We start from the raw sequence: 19,686 nt of genomic DNA, 5'->3' as shown, positions 1-19,686 counted from the left end.
ATGGAGGTAGGGGCCACACACACCTTTTCCTCAGCAGAGCGACGTCGCCGGAGACAGCTGGGGCTGTGTGCCTATTGCGGCCAGGAGGGGCATCGGCTCCAGCGGTGTCCGGTACGTCCCAACCCGGAGTCCACTAGGGTAGAGGGGCGGTCCCGTGATCATCCGTCTCCCAGGGTAGGCGTGGGTATTCCATCATCATCGTTTTCCGCCAAACCCTTCCTGGTTTCCTATTTCGCTGGCTGTCCCTCAGGTGTTGTCTCTACTGCTCTAGTGGACTCCAGTGCTGCGGGGAATTTCATCAGCCAGGCCCTCGCGTCCTCCCTTAACATCACCTCGTACCCGCTCTCCTCTCCTTTTCCGGTCCAAGCCTTGGATAAATCGACTGTTGGGATCCGGCACAATCACGCACATCACAGCACCACTCACCAGGTTAGCTAGTTTCCTGGAGCTGGGACCCCAGCATCAAGAAAGCCTTCCCTTCCTCATCACCAACGCACCCGTATACAAAGTCATCCTCGGCCTCCCGTGGCTCCAACGTCATGACCCCACCATCTCCTGGTCAAGGATGAAAATCACAGCCTGGGCACCCGGATGTTTGAAGACCTGCTTTTCCTTACCCTGTGGTTCCACGTCGGTTGAGAGTTCTGTAAGTGCCCTCCAGCCCATCATTCCGTCCTCCCGTATCGTTGGCCCCGTGTTTTGGGACGTAGATGTGGACATCCGCCAGGCTCTGGAGAGGGAACCTGCGTCTGCTACCTGCCCTCCTGAGCGCACCTACGTTCCCACGAGGGTAAGGGTAGGTCCTCGCCGCTGGACACCCCGGTATAACCTGCACCATCCAATCCATCTCCGCTAAGTACCGGTGGTCCACCTTGGCGCAGGACGTCGCCCGCTATGTCAACTCCTGCTCCGTATGTGCCCAAACTAAATCTTCCCGGCACGCTCCAGCAGGGAAACTCCTTCCCCTTCCTGTGCCTCAGTGGCCTTGGTCTCATCTGTCCATAGATGTTGTTACTGATCTTCCCCGTCTGATGGTTTCACCAATGTTATGGTTGTGGACAGATTCTCTAAATCCTGCCGTTTTATCCCTCTCTCTGGTCTCCCTACTGCTCTCCAGGTCGCTGAGGCACTGTTCCAGCAGGTCTTCAGGCACAATGGCCTTCCGGAGGACATCTGCTCCGACCGTGGCCCCCAATTCACGTCGCAGCTTCATGGAGAAGCTGGAGGCCACGGCCAGCCTCACAAATGGGTACCGGCCTCAGTCCAACGGGCAGGTGGAGAGGATCAACCAGGAGCTGAGGAGGTTCCTTAGGAGTCACTGCCGGGTCCAGTGGGCCCGGTTACTTCCCTGGGCGGAGTACGCCCAGAACTCACTTCGTCACTCCTCCACCGGGCTGACTCCCTTCCTGTGCGTCCTGGGATATCAGCTGGCCCTGTGGACCCCGAGCCAGACCGAAGCCCCTGCGCCATCCGCCGCCAGAAGGAGCAGGCTGACCGCCGCCGCAGTGAGGCTCCCGTATTCCATCCCGGTGATCGCGTCTGGCTCTCCACTAGGAACCTCCCGCTCCGCCTGCACCGCCGGAAGCTGAGACCCCAGTTTGTGGAGCCCTTCAAGGTCCTCCGGAGGGTCAATGAGGTAACTTATTGTCTACAACTTCCCACCAACCTCCGGATCTCACCCTCTTCATGTTTCACTCCTCAGGCCGGTGGTTCCTGGTTCCCTGGCTGATGCCGTCCCCCGCGATACCCCTCCCCTGGACATTGATGGGACCCCCGCCTATGCCGTCAGGTCCCTACTGGACTCCAGACGTCATGGGGATCGGATTCAGTACCTGGTGGACTGTGAGGGGTATGGTCCAGACGAGCGCTGTTGTGTCCCGGTGTCTGACATCCTGGACCCCAATTTCATCCGGGATTTTCATCTCCGCCGTCCGGACTGGCCCGCTCCTTGCCCTCGGGCCCGTACTCCTGGCACGCCTAATCCCCCTCCCCCAGCGCTCGACGTTGCCGGTCTACTAACCACCAGTCCTGTAACCATCATTTTCACACACCTGCTCCCCATCATCACGCACACCTGGACCTCATCATCACCTTGATTACTCTCCCTTTATTTATCCCTCAGTAGCCTCAGTCTTCAGGCAGTATTGGTTTTGGTCACGTTCAGTACGCTTCTCCTGTTTTTTGTTTATCTGCCTTCTCTCATCATTAAAACTTACCTTCTGCACCTGCTTCCTGACTCCAAGCATATTCGTTACATTTCCAAGTATAATTTATTTTCAGAATTATTTCAAGTCCATTTACGAGTATGAATATTATGCTGTGAATCAAAAAATACCAGCAGATTTTGAGTTTCTGTCACTGTTGTCACATTACCAAGAGACTCGGTAAGCTTGTAAAAAGTTTTGTGAGTTTGTAGAAAGAGATTTGCAAGTGAAAATGTGATATGCGCTCTGGGGGCAGGACCTTTTTACTCCTGACCAAACAGTTCCCTCTGCCAAAACCACAACCACCTAACCATTGGCTGGATTGTTCCTTCAATCAAATCTCAGGAAGTAGCTCCCCACAATGAGCAAAGGGTAAATGAAACGAAAACGATCTACTTCACATACCTAGCCTCACCTTTTGACCCATTCCACACATCTGCTGTTTGTCATGTAGACTAAGAGGTTGTATCTTTGCTATAAAAAAAATCTCTGTATTCTTTGTATGTCAGAGCTCTCGGTCCAACACTCAACCAGCTTCATTATTGCAATAATTAATCGATATTAAATAAAGATGATTTTAACACACACTGCACACTGCCCTATCCCATCTGGACAAGAGGAATACCTATGTAAGAATGCTGTTCATTGACTATAGCTCAGCCTTCAACACCATAGTACCCTCCAAGCTCATCATCAAGCTCGGGGCCCTGGGTCTGAACCCCGACCTGTGGAACTAGGTCCTGGACTTCCTGACGGGCCGCCCCCAGGTGGTGAAGGTAGGAAACAACACCTCCACTACGCTGATCCTCAACACTGGGGCCCCACAAGGGTGCGTGCTCAGCCCCCTCCTGTACTCCCTGTTCACCCATGACTGCGTGGCCACGCACGCCTTCAACTCAATCATCAAGTTTGCAGACGACACAACAGTAGTAGGCCTGATTACCAACAATGACGAGATAGCCTACAGGGAGGAGGTGAGGGCTTTGGGAGTGTGGTGCCAGGAAAATAACCTCTCTCTCAACGTCAACAAAACAAAGGAACTGATCGTGGACTTCAGGAGACAACAGAGGGAGCACGCCCCTATCCACATCGACAGGGCCGCAGTGGAGAAGGTGAAAAGCTTCAAGTTCCTCTGCGTACACATCACTGTCAATCTGAAATGGTCCACCCACGCAGACAGGCTGAAGAAATTCACATGCACTTTATAAAAAAACAACAGACTTTTTCTCCATTCTCCCAGCGGGTCAGACGCACCAATTATCTTCAGGTATTCACATGTCTCCCAAGTGGCGTAGTGGTCTAAGGCACTGCATCGCATCGCAGTGCTAGCTGTGCCACTAGAGATCCTGGTTCGAATCCAGGCTCTGTCGTAGCCGGCCGCGACAGGGAGTCCCCATGGGGCGGCGCACAATTGGCCCGGTGTAGGGGAGGGAATGGCCAGCAGGGATGTAGCTCAGTTGGTAGAGCATGGCATTTGCAACGCCAGGGTTGTGGGTTCGATTCCAGTATAACAAATAAAAATGTATGCACTCACTAACTGTAAGTCACTCTGGATAAGAGCGTCTGCTAAATGACTGAAATGTAAATGTAAGGTATTCAACCTGAACATCCGCTGTCACCCCTGAGATGACTCCTTTGATGGGTCTGCTCTGAAGTTCAAAGCACCATACTTCTGTTGTCCAGATTTCTTTTGAGGCTCACTGCAATCTTCCTCTGTTGTTCAGAAATGCAATTAATCAGAATAAGACCACTCCTGGTCACTCTGACAGACTCCACTTTTCCAAGTGCATACTTCACAATTTTTCGTCACCTCAAACGGGTCTCCCAAAAACGCATCCCAACAAGAAATGATTCATTATCCGACATCCACCTTTTTCTTAAATGTTTTAACACTACTGTTGTCCATTCAGGATTTCCATCTTCACCAACTTTGCGCTTTGCTTGATTCAAACTTGGCATCACCTTCCGCCATCTCTCCACATCCACACAACCGGTGGCACTCATCATCACTTCCAAACCGACTGTCACGTCACCCATGAGAAAACCCCCCCCCAAAAAAACACTGCTTGGTTTTGAAGGTGTGGTCCTCTGTAGCTCAATTGGTAGATCACGGCGCTTGTAACGCCATGGTAGTGGGGTTCGATCCCCGGGACCACCCATACGTAAAAATGTATGCGCACATGACTGTAAGTCGCTTTGGATAAAAGCGTCTGCTAAATGGCATATTATTATTAAGTCACGTGATAGTCCGGCCTGATCACAGCAGAGCGTCTACCGTATCTTGCATAATGTTTTTACCTCTTTTTATTTTACCAAATAAAACATTTTAATAACATAAACATACATGCTAACATAAAAACATGTATTATAGCCTATTGTTTTGTTTTTTATTTATTTATTATTATTATTATTATTATTTAAGGGAAATCTCCATTGCCATTCATTTGATCCTTCCTTATGTGCGCTCACTGCTGCCACTGCAAGAGTAAAAGGCTTTTACACACTTAAATGGGAAATTCATTGGGGTAACTATAACATCTTTCCATGTACTAGCCTGCTGAACAATACCAGGCGGTGTCAGAGGAAGGCCCTCAAAATTGTCAAAGACTCCAGCCACCCTAGTCATGGACTGTTCTCTCTGCTACCGCACGGCAAGCGGTACCGGAGCGCCAAGTCTAGGTCCAAAAGACTTCTCAACAGCTTCTACCCCCAAGCCATAAGACTCCTGAACAGCTAATCATGGCTACCCGGACTATTTGCACTGCCCCCCCCACCCCCACCCCATCTTTTTACGCTGCTGCTACTCTGTTTATTATCTATGCATAGTCACTTTAACTCTACCCACATGTACATATTACTTCAACTACCTCAACTAGCCGGTGCCCCCGCACATTGACTCTGCACCGGTACCCCCCTGTATACATAGCCTCCCTACTGTCACTTTATTTTACTTCTGCTCTTTTTTCCTCAACACTTTTTTGTTGTTTTATTCTACTTTAATATTAAAAATAAATGCACTGTTGGTTAAGGGCTGTCAGTAAGCATTTTACTGTAATGTCTGCACCTGTTGTATTCGGCGCATGTGGCCAATAACATTTGATTTGAACAATGCTAGGGAATAATGCAAACATTTATTGTATATCTCTCTTCTAAGGGCTTCTAATGCGTGAATTAATATTTTATCTAGAACTATGCTCAGTCTGGGTCCAGGGAACCAGCGTTGAAAGTAGCAGGGTTATGTTAGGCTGTTAGAATAGTAGAAACTTAGTAGCAGCGCTATGTGCCTATTACACCAGCAGAGGGCGCAACTAGAACTGTAGTCCCTCTCTCTCTCTCTCTCTCTCTCTCTCTCTCTCTCTCTCTCTCTCTCTCTCTCTCTCTCTCTCTCTCTCTCTCTCTCTCTCTGTCTCTCTCTCTGTCTCTCTCTCTGTCTGTCTCTCTCTCTCTCTCTCTCTCTCTCTCTCACCCCCGTCTCGCTCCACCTGCACTCTCTCTCTCCGCAGCTTCGGTCCCACTCTCCTCTGTTTTCCCCTTCTCTGCGTCGCATCGCATTTCTCTCCATCTCTGCTCGGAGTAGGCTATTTTACGACAGCGACAGAATAGGCTACCTGCCCAAGAACGGGCGACACGGCAGTCTCCTGAAGCCGACTAAAGCATAACGGTAATAGCTTTTTTTACTATACAGTAATTATTTTGAGTCGCCTAATTAGCTGAAAATGGCTTTGTTTGTTATTGTGAGACTGTGACTTGATGGTTATTGTTTAGTGGTGAGATCCACATGTTTCCCGGGGCAGGTGGGTAGAGAACTGCATGGTGAAACCGCGCAGGAAAAAAAATACTCGTTAGTCTACATAACAACATGTAGGCTAGTGTTGATCTCTAATAACGTTATTATGGCAGCATTTCTTAGGCTAATCTAAGATATTAATCATTGTTTGAAATAATGAAACGTTTTGTGTTTATTACTTTTAGAAGGTATCTGGGCTATAGGCCATGTAGCTCTCTTTCTGGAATGGTTTTAGCTTACTTGCCTTATCTAAGGCATGAAGATGTTTAAATTAAATTAATCAGATTGACACGGATAAATTATGACATTTATATAGGCCTGATGTGTGTGTGTGTGTGTGTGTGTGTGTGTGTGTGTGTGTGTGTGTGTGTGTGTGTGTGTGTGTGTGTGTGTGTGTGTGTGTGCATGTGTGCAAATAAAAACAGAAAATAGTAACACAATAGTCTATGTCCAGGGGTACCAGGTAATAACATGGCTATATACAGGAAGTACCAGTACCTAGTCTATGTGCAGGGGTACCAGGTAATAACATGGCTATATACAGGGAGAACCAGTACCTAGTCTATGTCCAGGGGTACCAGGTAATAACATGGCTATATACAGGGAGTACCAGTACCTGGTCTATGTGCAGGGGTACCAGGTAATAACATGGCTATATACAGGAAGTACCAGTACCTAGTCTATGTGCAGGGGTACCAGGTAATAACATGGCTATATACAGGAAGTACCAGTACCTAGTCTATGTGCAGGGGTACCAGGTAATAACATGGCTATATACAGGGAGTACCGGTACCTGGTCTATGTCCAGGGGTACCAGGTAATAACATGGCTATATACAGGGAGTACCGGTACCTGGTCTATGTCCAGGGGTACCAGGTAATAACATGGTTATATACAGGGAGTACCGGTACCTGGTCTATGTCCAGGGGTACCAGGTAATAACATGGCTATATACAGGGAGTACCAGTACCTAGTCTATGTGCAGTGGTACGAGGTAGTTGAGGTAATTTAGGTAATATGTACATGTAGGTAGGGGTAAAAGTGACTAGTCAATCAGGATAGATAATAAACAGAGTAGCAGCAGTGTTGGTAGTTGAGGTAATATGTACATGTAGGTAGGGGTAAAAGTGACTAGTCAATCAGGATAGATAATAAACAGAGTAGCAGCAGCGTATGTGAAGAGTGTGAAAGTGTGTGTGTGAGTGTAGTGTGTGTGTGTGTGTGTGTTATCATATTTAGCCTTTTTAAATACATAATAGGAGTTCTGAATATGAGTGAGATTTCCTCTGGTGATTCCCCACTTAAAGCTCTCAGTTGATCAGCTAAATGTGTCTCCATAATAAAATGGAAAGTTATACTTTGGTTAAAATGTAGCTTTGAGCTACAACTTTGTGAGAAAGACACACACACACACACCGCTGTGGTTTAGAGGAAGGTCTAACGTTTGTGTCTTTGTGTGTAAGTTTGCGTGTGTGTGAGCGTTTGCATGTGTGTGTGTAAACTATTTAGGTGTAGCCTAATGCATGGTAAAAAGGGAGGAGAGGAGAGGATGGAAGGATGAATGGAGCGATAGAATGATAGAGTGAATGGATGAGTGTTAATGATCAGTGGTATATTATCGGGGGTTAGACCTGACTCAACCCTGATCCACTCCTCTGACAGACAGAGAGAGAGAGAGAGACAGAGAGAGAGAGAGAGAGAGAGAGAGAGAGAGAGAGAGAGAGAGAGAGAGAGAGAGAGAGAGAGAGCGAGAGCGCACTTCCCATTTGCCATTCAAGTGCATAGACAACTAGGCAGGCTTCTGCGCATCACACCACTTTGCAATGAGCTGGAGGTAGTATGCATTTTGAAAACAAATACTTAATTGTTTGAAACCTGAACATTTTACTACATGTTATAAATCCAACCAAACATGCAGAGAATTATTGTATAAAGACTTCCATATGCCATTGAAACCAGTAGCCTATTTCTCTCATGTTCTATTGGTTTTCAAATCAACTTTCTTTCATTGCCCAGTAGCCAAAGGCACAATCCTAGTCATATTAGCAACCCACGCTAGTTGTTGCATCTTTAGATCTCCCCTGTTTCTAACAGATATTTTCATCTCTGTCACATGAAACCGCTCGCAGTGGTGTTTTCCCGCTAATTGCATTATGGAACAAACATTCACGCGTAGCATATTGCCTTGTGGCGCGAAGCTTCCTGACATCCAGGACCTCTATACCAGGCGGTGTCTGAGGAAGGCCCAAAAAATGGTCAAAGACTCCAGCCACCCTAGTCATAGACTGTTCTCTCTGCTACCGCACTGCAAGCGGTACCGGAGCGCCAAGTCTAGGTCCAAAAGGCTTCTTAACAGCTTCTACCCTCAAGCCATAAAACTGCTGAACAATTAATAAAATGGCCACCCGGACTATTTACATTGACCCTCCCCCCCGTTTTTACACTGCTGCTTCTAGCTGTTTATTATCTATGCATAGGCACTTTACAAATTACCTCGACTAACCTACACATTGACTCGGTACCGGTACCCCCCTGTAGATAGCCTCGTTATTGTTATGTCATTTTATTGTTGTGGTCCTTAGTGGTCCTCTGTAGCTCAGCTGGTAGAGCACGGAGCTTGTAACGCCAAGGTAGTGGTTTCGATCCCCGGGACCACCCATACACAAAAAAAAATATGTATGCACGCATGACTGTAAGTCGCTTTGGATAAAAGCGTCTGCTAAATGGCATATTATTATTGTGTTACTTTTTGATTTGATTTTTTTTTTACTTTAGTTTATTTAGTAAATATTTTCTTAACTTTATTTCTTGAACTGCATTGTTGGTTAAGTAAGCATTTCACGGTAAGGTCTACACCTGTTGTATTCGGCGCATGTGACCAATACAATTTAATTTGATTTCATTTGTGAGCATTACTGCGCTAATAATGCGAAAAATAATTGTTTATTAACATTTTTTTGCTAAATGTTCTGATCCATTGCATGAGCCTCATTGCGTTTAAAACATTTTTTGGGGGGGATGTAGCCAAGGCTTACTGGTTGAATGAATTTGGGATCCGTCGTCCCACAACCATCCCAGAGTCTGTTTGGAACAGGCTATTTCTTTCTCGCTGAGAACGACAAGCTGACCAATAGAATAGGTCAACTTTTCTACTATGGGGGATATGGTATATTGACATAGGCTAGTGATTTTGCTGTTCGTTACTCGTCTTGTTGGCTGAGGAAAAGTAAAATTGAGCACAGTTATTCTAACATCGGCGGCGCGTGGATTTCAAGTTTAGAGAAGCACATTTTTCACCATAAAAATGCACCTTTTTTATAATAAAGAATTCCACACATCATCGCATTTGCAGACTTTTGTAAGATATACTATTATTCCTAGTGTGATGATTAGATTGGATAGTCATCATTTCGGCTCTATAATATAACTTAATCACTGTTCGTAAAAAAATACTGTTCAACGCAGCGAGTAGTGGCTTAGAGTCTATATATCGGATAGCCCCCAAAATAATTGATTTGCACAGGAAAACGTTGGCCTGTTATAAACACATCTACAGTTTATATGACTGGAGACATTAGCAGAGTCTTTTCTAATACGACAAATGACAGAGTAGCGTACTCTGTTGACAGTGACAGATCAATAAAAAACAACGTTGCCTGATCCATATATTAGGCCTATGGAAAGGGGAGACACAAATGCAACGTGACGTCCATCTAACCTGGAGGAGGAAATGATTGTTCAAAAACCAACAATAGTGGCCCTGACCCAACAATGATAAAGACAGTGAATATGTGAACACTGACCAGGGATACGGCCGATGTTAATATGCCATTTAGCAGACGCTTTTATCCAAAGCGACTTATAGTCATGCGTGCGTACATTTTCTTTGTGTATGGGTGGTCCCGGGGATCGAACCCACTACCTTGGCGTTAGAAGCGCCGTGCTCTACCAGCTGAGCTACACATGTTCTCCGCCAATAAGAGAGGCTACTTTTCACTCAATTAAGTTGATAATATTGACAACTAAGAGACAGATTGGAGATATAAGAAAGATCAGGAAATATTTGAGTTTTTTTGGACACACATTTAAACCCTTATTTATTGGGGCACAAAACTACCTCCATACTTCCATTCATTTGTATGAGTTACCTTCTGACGAGTCCCGTGACATATCTTTCCATTGTATTTTTAAATATTGCAATATGCCTGTCTGGGTCTCTGCTTTTCACTGACAGTTGCAACTCAACAATCATCTATTTGGTATTTGCCGTGCACTCTGACCAAACTGTGGGCCTTTCCGACTGTAGGCTATATGATTTAAAACAATCCACAGTAAAAAATAAAAAATAAAAAATAAAGAAGCTAATGATCCTCTGTGGCCAAATCATGCTTTCTGGTGTAGAAGCCTATTTTGAATGATTTTATTTATTTCTGTATAGACAGGAGTAAGCTATTTAGGCTATATCATTTTGGCACTTTAATTCAACTTACTTTAGGGAAAGCTTCCCCTAGTCTTATGGACATGCTGCCAATGTATTCTAACGTCTTGAAGTTGCTCATAGACATTCGGTAACAATGACGCACGCCGCTGCATCCGAGTTGCATGTTCTGTTAAGATGAATTACCATAAACTAAATCTGATTTCTGTCATTCTGAGCACCGTGGGTGGACGCCCTAATGGTTTACGCACCCAATGCAAATGGATCCGGTAAATTTGTTAAATGTCCAGTAAATGAAAATGCTGCCTGTCAAATGTCCGGCCCCACATTTTCCTAACGGAAACCCTGATACACACACAGTATAGCACAAACACACACACACACACACACACACACACACACACATACAGAAAGGTCAGCACAAATGTATTTACCAGGGAGAAAGAGAAAATACAGATTGATAGACAAAGAGAGAGAGAGTACTGCAAGAGAGAGAGAGTACTGCAAGAGAGAGAGAGAGTACTGCAAGAGAGAGAGTATTGCAAGAGAGAAAGTACTGCAAGAGAGAGAGAGTACTGCAAGAGAGAGAGAGAGAGTACTGCAAGAGAGAGAGAGAGAGAGAGAGAGAGAGAGAGAGTACTACAAGGGAGAGAGAGAGTACTACAATGCAAGAGAGATAGAGAGTACTGCAAGAGAGAGAGAGAGTACTACAAGAGAGAGAGAGTACTGCAAGAGAGAGAGAGAGTACTGGAAGAGAGAGAGTACTACAAGAGCGAGAGATTACTGCAAGAGAGAGATTACTGCAAGAGCGAGAGAGTACTGCAAGAGAGAGAGAGTACTGCAAGAGAAAGAGAGAGAGTACTGCAAGGGAGAGAGAGAGTACTACGAGAGAGAGTATTGCAAGAGAGAGAGAGTACTGCGAGAGAGAGAGTACTGCAAGAGAGAGAGAGTACTGTGAGAGAGAGTACTGCAAGAGAGAGAGAGAGAGGGAGAGAGAGAGTACTGCAAGGGAGAGAGAGTACTACAAGAGAGAGAGTACTGCAAGAGAGAGAGAGAGTACTGCAAGAGAGAGAGTACTGCAAAAGAGAGAGAGTACTGCAAGAGACAGAGAGAGTACTACAAGAGTGAGAGAGTACTACAAGAGAGAGAGTACTGCAAGAGAGATAGAGAGTACTGCAAGAGAGAGAGAGTACTGCAAGAGAGAGAGAGTACTTCGAGAGAGAGAGAGTACTGCAAGAGAGAGAGAGTACTGCAAGGGAGTGAGAGTACTGCAAGGGAGAGAGAGTACTGCAAGAGAGAGAGAGTACTGCAAGAGAGAGAGAGTACTGCAAGAGAGAGAGAGTACTGCAAGAGAGAGTACTGCAAGATACAGAGAGAGTACTGCAATATACAGAGAGAGTACTGCAAGAGAGAGAGTACTGCAAGAGAGAGAGAGAGAGAATACTGCAAGTGAGAGAGAGTACTGCAAGAGAGAGCGAGAGTACTGCAAGAGAGAGAGAGTACTGCAAGAGAGAGAGAGAGAGTAATGCAAGTGAGAGAGAGTACTGCAAGGGAGAGAGAGTACTGCAAGAAAGAGAGAGTACTGCAAGAGAGAGATTACTGCAAGAGAGAGAGTACTGCGAGAGAGAGAGAGTTCTGCAAGAGAGAGAGAGAGAGAGAGTACTGCAAGTGAGAGAGACAGAGTACTGCAAGAGAGAGAGAGTACTGCAAGAGAGAGAGAGTACTGCAAGAGAGAGAGAGTACTGCAATAGAGAGTACTTAAGAGAGAGAGAGTACTGCAAGATAAAGAGAGAGTACTGCAAGAGAGAGAGAGAGAGTACTGCAAGAGAGAGAGAGAGAGAATACTGCAAGTGAGAGAGAGTACTGCAAGAGAGAGCGAGAGTACTGCAAGAGAGAGAGAGTACTACAAGAGAGAGAGTACTGCAAGAGAGAGAGAGTAATGCAAGTGAGAGAGAGTACTGCAAGGGAGAGAGAGTACTGCAAGAAAGAGAGAGTACTTCAGGAGAGTGAGAGTACTGCAAGGGAGAGAGAGAGTACTGCAAGAGAGAGAGAGAGTAATGCAAGGGAGAGAGAGTACTGCAAGGGAGAGAGAGTACTGCAAGAGAGAGAGAGAGTACTGCAAGATACAAAGAGAGTACTGCAAGAAAGAGAGAGAGAGAGAGCTAATACTGCAAGTGAGAGAGGGTGCTGCAAGAGCGAGAGAGAGTACTGCGAGGGAGAGAGTACTGCAAGAGAGAGAGTACTGCAAGAGAGAGAGAGTACTGCAAGAGAGAGAGAGAGTAATGCAAGGGAGAGAGAGTACTGCAAGGGAGAGAGAGTACTGCAAGAGAGACAGAGTACTGCAAGATACAGAGAGAGTACTGCGAGAGAGAGAGAGAGCTATTACTGCAAGTGAGAGAGAGTACTGCAAGAGAGAGAGATTACTGCAAGAGAGAGATTACTGCAAGAGCGAGAGAGTACTGCAAGAGAGAGAGAGTACTGCAAGAGAAAGAGAGAGAGTACTGCAAGGGAGAGAGAGAGTACTACGAGAGAGAGTATTGCAAGAGAGAGAGAGTACTGCGAGAGAGAGAGTACTGCAAGAGAGAGAGAGTACTGTGAGAGAGAGTACTGCAAGAGAGAGAGAGAGAGGGAGAGAGAGAGTACTGCAAGGGAGAGAGAGTACTACAAGAGAGAGAGTACTGCAAGAGAGAGAGAGAGTACTGCAAGAGAGAGAGTACTGCAAAAGAGAGAGAGTACTGCAAGAGAGAGAGAGAGTACTACAAGAGTGAGAGAGTACTACAAGAGAGAGAGTACTGCAAGAGAGATAGAGAGTACTGCAAGAGAGAGAGAGTACTGCAAGAGAGAGAGAGTACTTCGAGAGAGAGAGAGTACTGCAAGAGAGAGAGAGTACTGCAAGGGAGTGAGAGTACTGCAAGGGAGAGAGAGTACTGCAAGAGAGAGAGAGTACTGCAAGAGAGAGAGAGTACTGCAAGAGAGAGAGAGTACTGCAAGAGAGAGTACTGCAAGATACAGAGAGAGTACTGCAATATACAGAGAGAGTACTGCAAGAGAGAGAGTACTGCAAGAGAGAGAGAGAGAGAATACTGCAAGTGAGAGAGAGTACTGCAAGAGAGAGCGAGAGTACTGCAAGAGAGAGAGAGTACTGCAAGAGAGAGAGAGAGAGTAATGCAAGTGAGAGAGAGTACTGCAAGGGAGAGAGAGTACTGCAAGAAAGAGAGAGTACTGCAAGAGAGAGATTACTGCAAGAGAGAGAGTACTGCGAGAGAGAGAGAGTTCTGCAAGAGAGAGAGAGAGAGAGAGTACTGCAAGTGAGAGAGACAGAGTACTGCAAGAGAGAGAGAGTACTGCAAGAGAGAGAGAGTACTGCAAGAGAGAGAGAGTACTGCAATAGAGAGTACTTAAGAGAGAGAGAGTACTGCAAGATAAAGAGAGAGTACTGCAAGAGAGAGAGAGAGAGTACTGCAAGAGAGAGAGAGAGAGAATACTGCAAGTGAGAGAGAGTACTGCAAGAGAGAGCGAGAGTACTGCAAGAGAGAGAGAGTACTACAAGAGAGAGAGTACTGCAAGAGAGAGAGAGTAATGCAAGTGAGAGAGAGTACTGCAAGGGAGAGAGAGTACTGCAAGAAAGAGAGAGTACTTCAGGAGAGTGAGAGTACTGCAAGGGAGAGAGAGAGTACTGCAAGAGAGAGAGAGAGTAATGCAAGGGAGAGAGAGTACTGCAAGGGAGAGAGAGTACTGCAAGAGAGAGAGAGAGTACTGCAAGATACAAAGAGAGTACTGCAAGAAAGAGAGAGAGAGAGAGCTAATACTGCAAGTGAGAGAGGGTGCTGCAAGAGCGAGAGAGAGTACTGCGAGGGAGAGAGTACTGCAAGAGAGAGAGTACTGCAAGAGAGAGAGAGTACTGCAAGAGAGAGAGAGAGTAATGCAAGGGAGAGAGAGTACTGCAAGGGAGAGAGAGTACTGCAAGAGAGACAGAGTACTGCAAGATACAGAGAGAGTACTGCGAGAGAGAGAGAGAGCTATTACTGCAAGTGAGAGAGAGTACTGCAAGAGAGAGAGAGAGAGTAATGCAAGAGAGAGAGAGGGAGAGAGAGAGTACTGCAAGGGAGAGAGAGAGTACTACAAGAGAGAGAGTACTGCAAGAGAGAGAGAGTACTGCAAGAGAGAGAGTACTGCAAGAGAGAGGGAGTACTGCAAGAGAGAGAGAGTACTACAAGAGCGAGAGAGTACTACAAGAGAGAGAGTACTGCAAGAGAGATAGAGAGTACTGCGAGAGAGAGAGAGTACTGCAAGAGAGAGAGAGTACTTCGAGAGAGAGAGTACTGCAAGAGAGAGAGAGTACTGCAAGGGAGGGAGAGTACTGCAAGGGAGAGAGAGTACTGCAAGAGAGAGAGAGTACTGCAAGAGAGAGAGAGTACTGCAAGAGAGAGAGAGTACTGCAAGAGAGAGTACTGCAAGATACAGAGAGAGTACTAAAATATACAGAGAGAGTACTGCAAGAGAGAGAGAGAGTACTGCAAGAGAGAGAGAGAGAATACTGCAAGTGAGAGAGAGTACTGCAAGAGAGAGCGAGAGTACTGCAAGAGAGAGAGAGAGTAATGCAAGTGAGAGAGAGTACTGCAAGGGAGAGAAGAGTACTGCAAGAAAGAGAGAGTACTGCAAGAGAGAGATTACTGCAAGAGAGAGAGAGTACTCCGAGAGAGAGAGAGTTCTGCAAGAGAGAGAGAGAGAGAGAGTACTGCAAGAGAGAGAGAGAGTACTGCAAGAGAGAGAGAGTACTGCAAGAGAGAGAGAGTACTGCAAGAGAGAGAGAGAGTACTGCAAGATAAAGAGGGAATACTGCAAGAGAGAGAGAGAGAGTACTGCAAGAGAGAGAGAGAATACTGCAAGTGAGAGAGAGTACTGCAAGAGAGAGCGAGAGTACTGCAAGAGAGAGAGAGTACTGCAAGAGAGAGAGTACTGCAAGAGAGAGAGAGTAATGCAAGTGAGAGAGAGTACTGCAAGGGAGAGAGAGTACTGCAAGAGAGAGAGAGAGTACTGCAAGAGAGAGAGAGAGTAATGCAAGGGAGAGAGAGTACTGCAAGATACAGAGAGAGTACTGCAAGAGAGAGAGAGAGAGTGCTACAAGAGAGAGAGAGAGAGAATACTGCAAGTGAGAGAGAGTACTGCAAGAGAGAGAGAGAGAGTACTGCAAGAAAGAGAGAGAGTACTGCAAGAGAGAGATATTACTGCAAGAGTGATAAAGTACTGCAAGAGAGAGAGTACTGCAAGAGATAGAGAGTACTGTAAGAGAGAGATAGAGAGTACTGCAAGAGAGAGAGAGTACTGCGAGAGAGAGTACTGAAAGAGAGAGAGAGTACTGCAAGAGAGAGAGAGAGTACTGAAAGAGAGAGAGAGTACTGCAAATAAAGGAAGATGCAGAAGATTGGGAACAAAGTGATTGAGGGAGGTGTAAAAACAGTGTGTGTGTGTTCATTGTTTCTTTGTCTCTGTCATCCTCCACATCTCCTGGGGCTCTGAAGTAGAACCTCTTAGGCTCCTCCCTCTTCACAGCAGTGTGTGTGTGTCCATGATATCCACTATGCTAGAGGTGGTGCAATCATGTGACACAGTAAGGATTTAATGGTTTCTTAAAGAGTGAGAGGTGTGTGTGTGTCCATGGTAACCACTATGCTAGAGGTGGTGCAATCATGTGACACAGTAAGGATTTAATGGTTTCTTAAAGAGTGAGAGGTGTGTGTGTGTGTGCATGTGATGAAATTGCTAGGGTATAGTTAGAGATTAAGAGAAGAGCTAGAGATGGAGAGGAGAGAAGAGGAAAGGACAGGAGAGGATAGAGGGAGAGGAGAGGAGAGAAGGAGAGGAGAGGAGAGAAGAGGAAAGGACAGGAGAGGAGAGGAGAGAGGGAGAGGAGAGGAGAGGAGAGAGGGAGAGGAGAGGAGAGAGGGAGAGGAGAGAGGGAGAGGAGAGGAGAGAAGGAGAGGAAAGTGGGAGAGGGAAAGGAGAGGGAGAGGAGAGAGGAGAGGAGAGGAGAGGAGAGGGAGAGGGAGAGGGGAGAGGAGAGGAAAGTGGGAGAGGAAAGGAGAGGAGAGGAGAGGAGATGAGAGAGAGAGAAGAGAGGAGAGGAGAGAGGGAGATGAAAGGAGAGGGGGGAGGGGAGAGGAGAGGAAAGTAGAGGATAGAGTGAGAGGATAGAGTGAGAGGAAAGAGGGAGAGGAGAGAGGGAGGAGAGAGAGAGGAGAGAGGGAGAGGAGAGACTGAGGGGAGAGGAGAGGAGAGGGAGAGGAGAGAGGAGAGGAGAGAGAGAGAGAAGAGAGGGAGAGGAGAGGAGAGGAAAGAGGGAGAGGAAAGGAGAGAGGGAGAGGGAGAGGAAAGAGGGAGAGGAGAGGAGAGGGAGAGGAGAGAGGCAAGTGGGAGAGGAAAGGAGAGGAGAGGGGAGAGGAGAGGAGAGGAAAGTAGAGGATAGAGTGAGAGGATAGAGAGAGAGGGAGAGGGGAGAGGAGAGGAGAGAGGGAGAGGAGAGAGGGAGAGGGGAGGAGAGATGAGAGAGGAGATGAGAGAGGGAGAGGAGAGAGGGAGAGGAGGGTAGAGGTGAGAGGGAGAGGAAGAGGAGAGAGGGAGTGGAAAGAGGAGAGGAGAGGGGAGAGAGGAGAGAGGGAGAGTAGAGAGGGAGAGGGGAGAGGAGAGGCGAGGGGAAAGGGAGAGTAGAGGAGAGGAGATAGGGAGAGTGGAGTAGAGAGGAGAGAAGGAGAGGAGAAGAGAGAGGGAGAGGAGGAGATGAGGGAGAGGAGAGTAGAGGGGAGAATGAGAGGCGTAGGGGGAGAGGAGAGAGTGAGGAAAGGGAGAGGAGAGGAGAGAGGGAGAGGAGAGGGGAGAGGAGATAGGGAGAGGAGACAGGAAGAGAGGGAGAGGAGAGTAGAGGTGAGAGGAGAGGAGAGACGGAGAGGAAAAAGGGAGTGGAGAGGAGAAAGGGAGAGGAGAGGAGAGAGGGAGAGCGGAGATGAAAGTGGAGGTGAGAGGAGAGAAGTGATGGAGAGGAGAGAGGGAGAGGAGAGAGGGAGAGGAGAGAGGGTGAGGAGGGTAGAGAGGGAGAGGAGAGGAGGAGAGGAGAGTGGAGGTGAGAGGGAGAGAAGTGAGGGAGGGGTGGAGGGGAGAGGAGAGTGGGAGGAGGGGGAGAGAGGGAGGAGAGGGAGTGGAGGTGAGAGGGAGAGAAGTGATGAGAGGAGAGGAAAGGAGAGGGAGAGGAGAGGAGATGAGAGAGAGAGAGAGAGGGAGAGGAGAGAGGGAGATGAAAGGAGAGGGGGAGGGGAGAGGAGAGGAAAGTAGAGGAAGAGTGAGAGGATAGAGTGAGAGGAAAGAGGAGAGGAGAGAGGGAGGGAGAGAGAGAGGAGAGAGGGAGAGAGAGACTGAGGGGAGAGGAGAGGAGAGGGAGAGGAGAGAGGGAGGGAGAGAGAGAGAGAAGAGAGGGAGAGGAGAGGAGAGGAAAGAGGGAGAGGAAAGGAGAGAGGGAGAGGGAGAGGAAGAGGGAGGGAGAGGAGAGGGAGAGGAGAGAGGCAAGTGGGAGAGGAAAGGAGAGGGAGAGGGAGAGGAGAGGAGAGGAAAGTAGAGGAGGATAGAGTGAGAGGATAGAGAGAGAGGGAGAGGGGAGAGGAGAGGAGAGAGGGAGAGGAGAGAGGGAGAGGGGAGGAGAGATGAGAGAGGGAGATGAGAGAGGGAGAGGAGAGAGGGAGAGGAGGGTAGAGGTGAGAGGGTGAGGAAGAGGAGAGAGGGAGTGGGAAAGAGGGAGAGGAGAGGGAGATGAGGAGAGAGGGAGAGTAGAGAGGGGTGAGGGGAGGAGAGGCGAGGGGAAAGGAGAGTAGAGGAGAGGAGATAGGGAGAGTGGAGTAGAGAGGAGAGAAGGAGAGGAGAAGAGAGAGGGAGGAGGAGATGAGGGAGAGGAGAGTAGAGGGGAGAATGAGAGGCGAGGGGGAGAGGAGAGGAGATGGGAAGGGAGAGGAGAGGAGAGAGGGAGAGGAGAGGGGAGAGGAGATAGGGAGAGGAGACAGGAGAGAGGGAGAGGAGAGTAGAGGTGAGAGGGAGAGGAGAGACGGAGAGAAAACAGGGAGAGGAGGGAGAAAGGGAGAGGAGAGAGAGAGAGGGAGAGAGGGAGATGAAAGTGGAGGTGAGAGGGGAGAGAGTGATGGAGAGGAGAGAGGGGAGGAGAGAGGAGAGGAGAGAGGGTGAGGGAGGGTAGAGAGGGAGAGGAGAGGAGAGGAGAGTGGAGGTGAGAGGGAGAGAAGTGAGGGAGGGGTGAGGGGAGAGGAGAGTGGGAGAGGAGGTGGAGAGAGGGAGAGGAGAGGAGAGTGGAGGTGAGGGAGAGGAGTGATGAGAGGGAGAGGAGAGAGAGAGGAGAGAGGGAGAGGAGAGAGGAGGAGAGGAGAGGAAGGGAGAGGAGAGAGGGAGATGGGGGGAGAAAGACAGAGATATGCATGTTGGTGTGTGTACTGTATTACAATCGGTGAGCCTCCTCCACCTCCGTCCCAGCAGTGACAGGGTTTAGTCTTTAATTTACACGACAGACACGTGGGGAGAGGCGACAAAGAGGGAGCATGTGTGTGTCTGAGAGAGAGAGACAGACAGAGACAGACAGAGAGAGAGAGAGAGAAGGAGAGAGAGAGAGAGAGAGAGAGGAGAGAGAGAGAGAGAGAGAGAGAGAGAGAGAGAGACAGAGAGAGAGAGAGAGAGAGAGAGAGAGAGAGAGAGAGAGAGAGAGAGAGAGAGAGAGAGCGTGTATGCGGAGGGGGCATGCAGATTAAGTAATATGCAGAAGGGAGGGAGGAAGATAAGAAATAGAGGAGAGGTAATTGAAAAAAGGATGAAATGACAGATGCAATAAAAGAGGAGATAGCTGAGGTTTAGTGTACTGTCTGCTCTGGCTGTCTCCTGTGTCGAGTTTCTCTTTTTGAGATTATTCTATGTAACTCCACATACGTCCCTAATGGCGATGGGAGAAAGCGATGGAGAGAGGGAGTGGATCGTAGGGAGAGGAGAGGAGGAAGGGGGATATGGAGAGAGGGACGGAGACACAGAGAGAGAGAGAGGTAGTGGGGATAGAGACAAAGAGGGGTTAGGAAGAGGGAGAGAGGGGGAGGGAGAGGGGGAGGCAGAGGTGAACAGGAGAGATTGAAGAGAGGGAGAGATAGAGGGAGATGAGAGAGGAAGAGGGAGCGATAGAGGGAGAGGGGGAGGGAGAGAGGGATGAGGGGGAGAGAGGGATG

At 47.8% G+C, this 19,686-nt stretch overlaps 1 protein-coding gene across 1 annotated transcript in view; it reads left to right on the top strand.

Annotated features, from left to right (window-relative positions):
• The window catches only part of LOC311099902 (PAX3- and PAX7-binding protein 1-like), a gene marked incomplete at its 5' end in the record, with an annotated part of 31,056 nt that continues 11,370 nt past the window's right edge, over positions 1-19,686 (top strand). The window contains 4 exons of the mRNA XM_084140621.1: positions 1-111; positions 662-790; positions 1,263-1,516; positions 1,703-1,842. Of these exons, the coding sequence (XP_083996747.1) occupies positions 1-111; positions 662-790; positions 1,263-1,516; positions 1,703-1,842 (634 nt within the window). The remainder of the gene's footprint in view (positions 112-661; positions 791-1,262; positions 1,517-1,702; positions 1,843-19,686) is intronic.

This window comes from Coregonus lavaretus (assembly GCF_964263955.1).
Source record: "Coregonus lavaretus genome assembly, chromosome: 24".
In the NCBI taxonomy this organism is placed as follows: domain Eukaryota; kingdom Metazoa; phylum Chordata; class Actinopteri; order Salmoniformes; family Salmonidae; genus Coregonus; species Coregonus lavaretus.
This window is presented reverse-complemented; position numbering and strand designations above follow the sequence as displayed.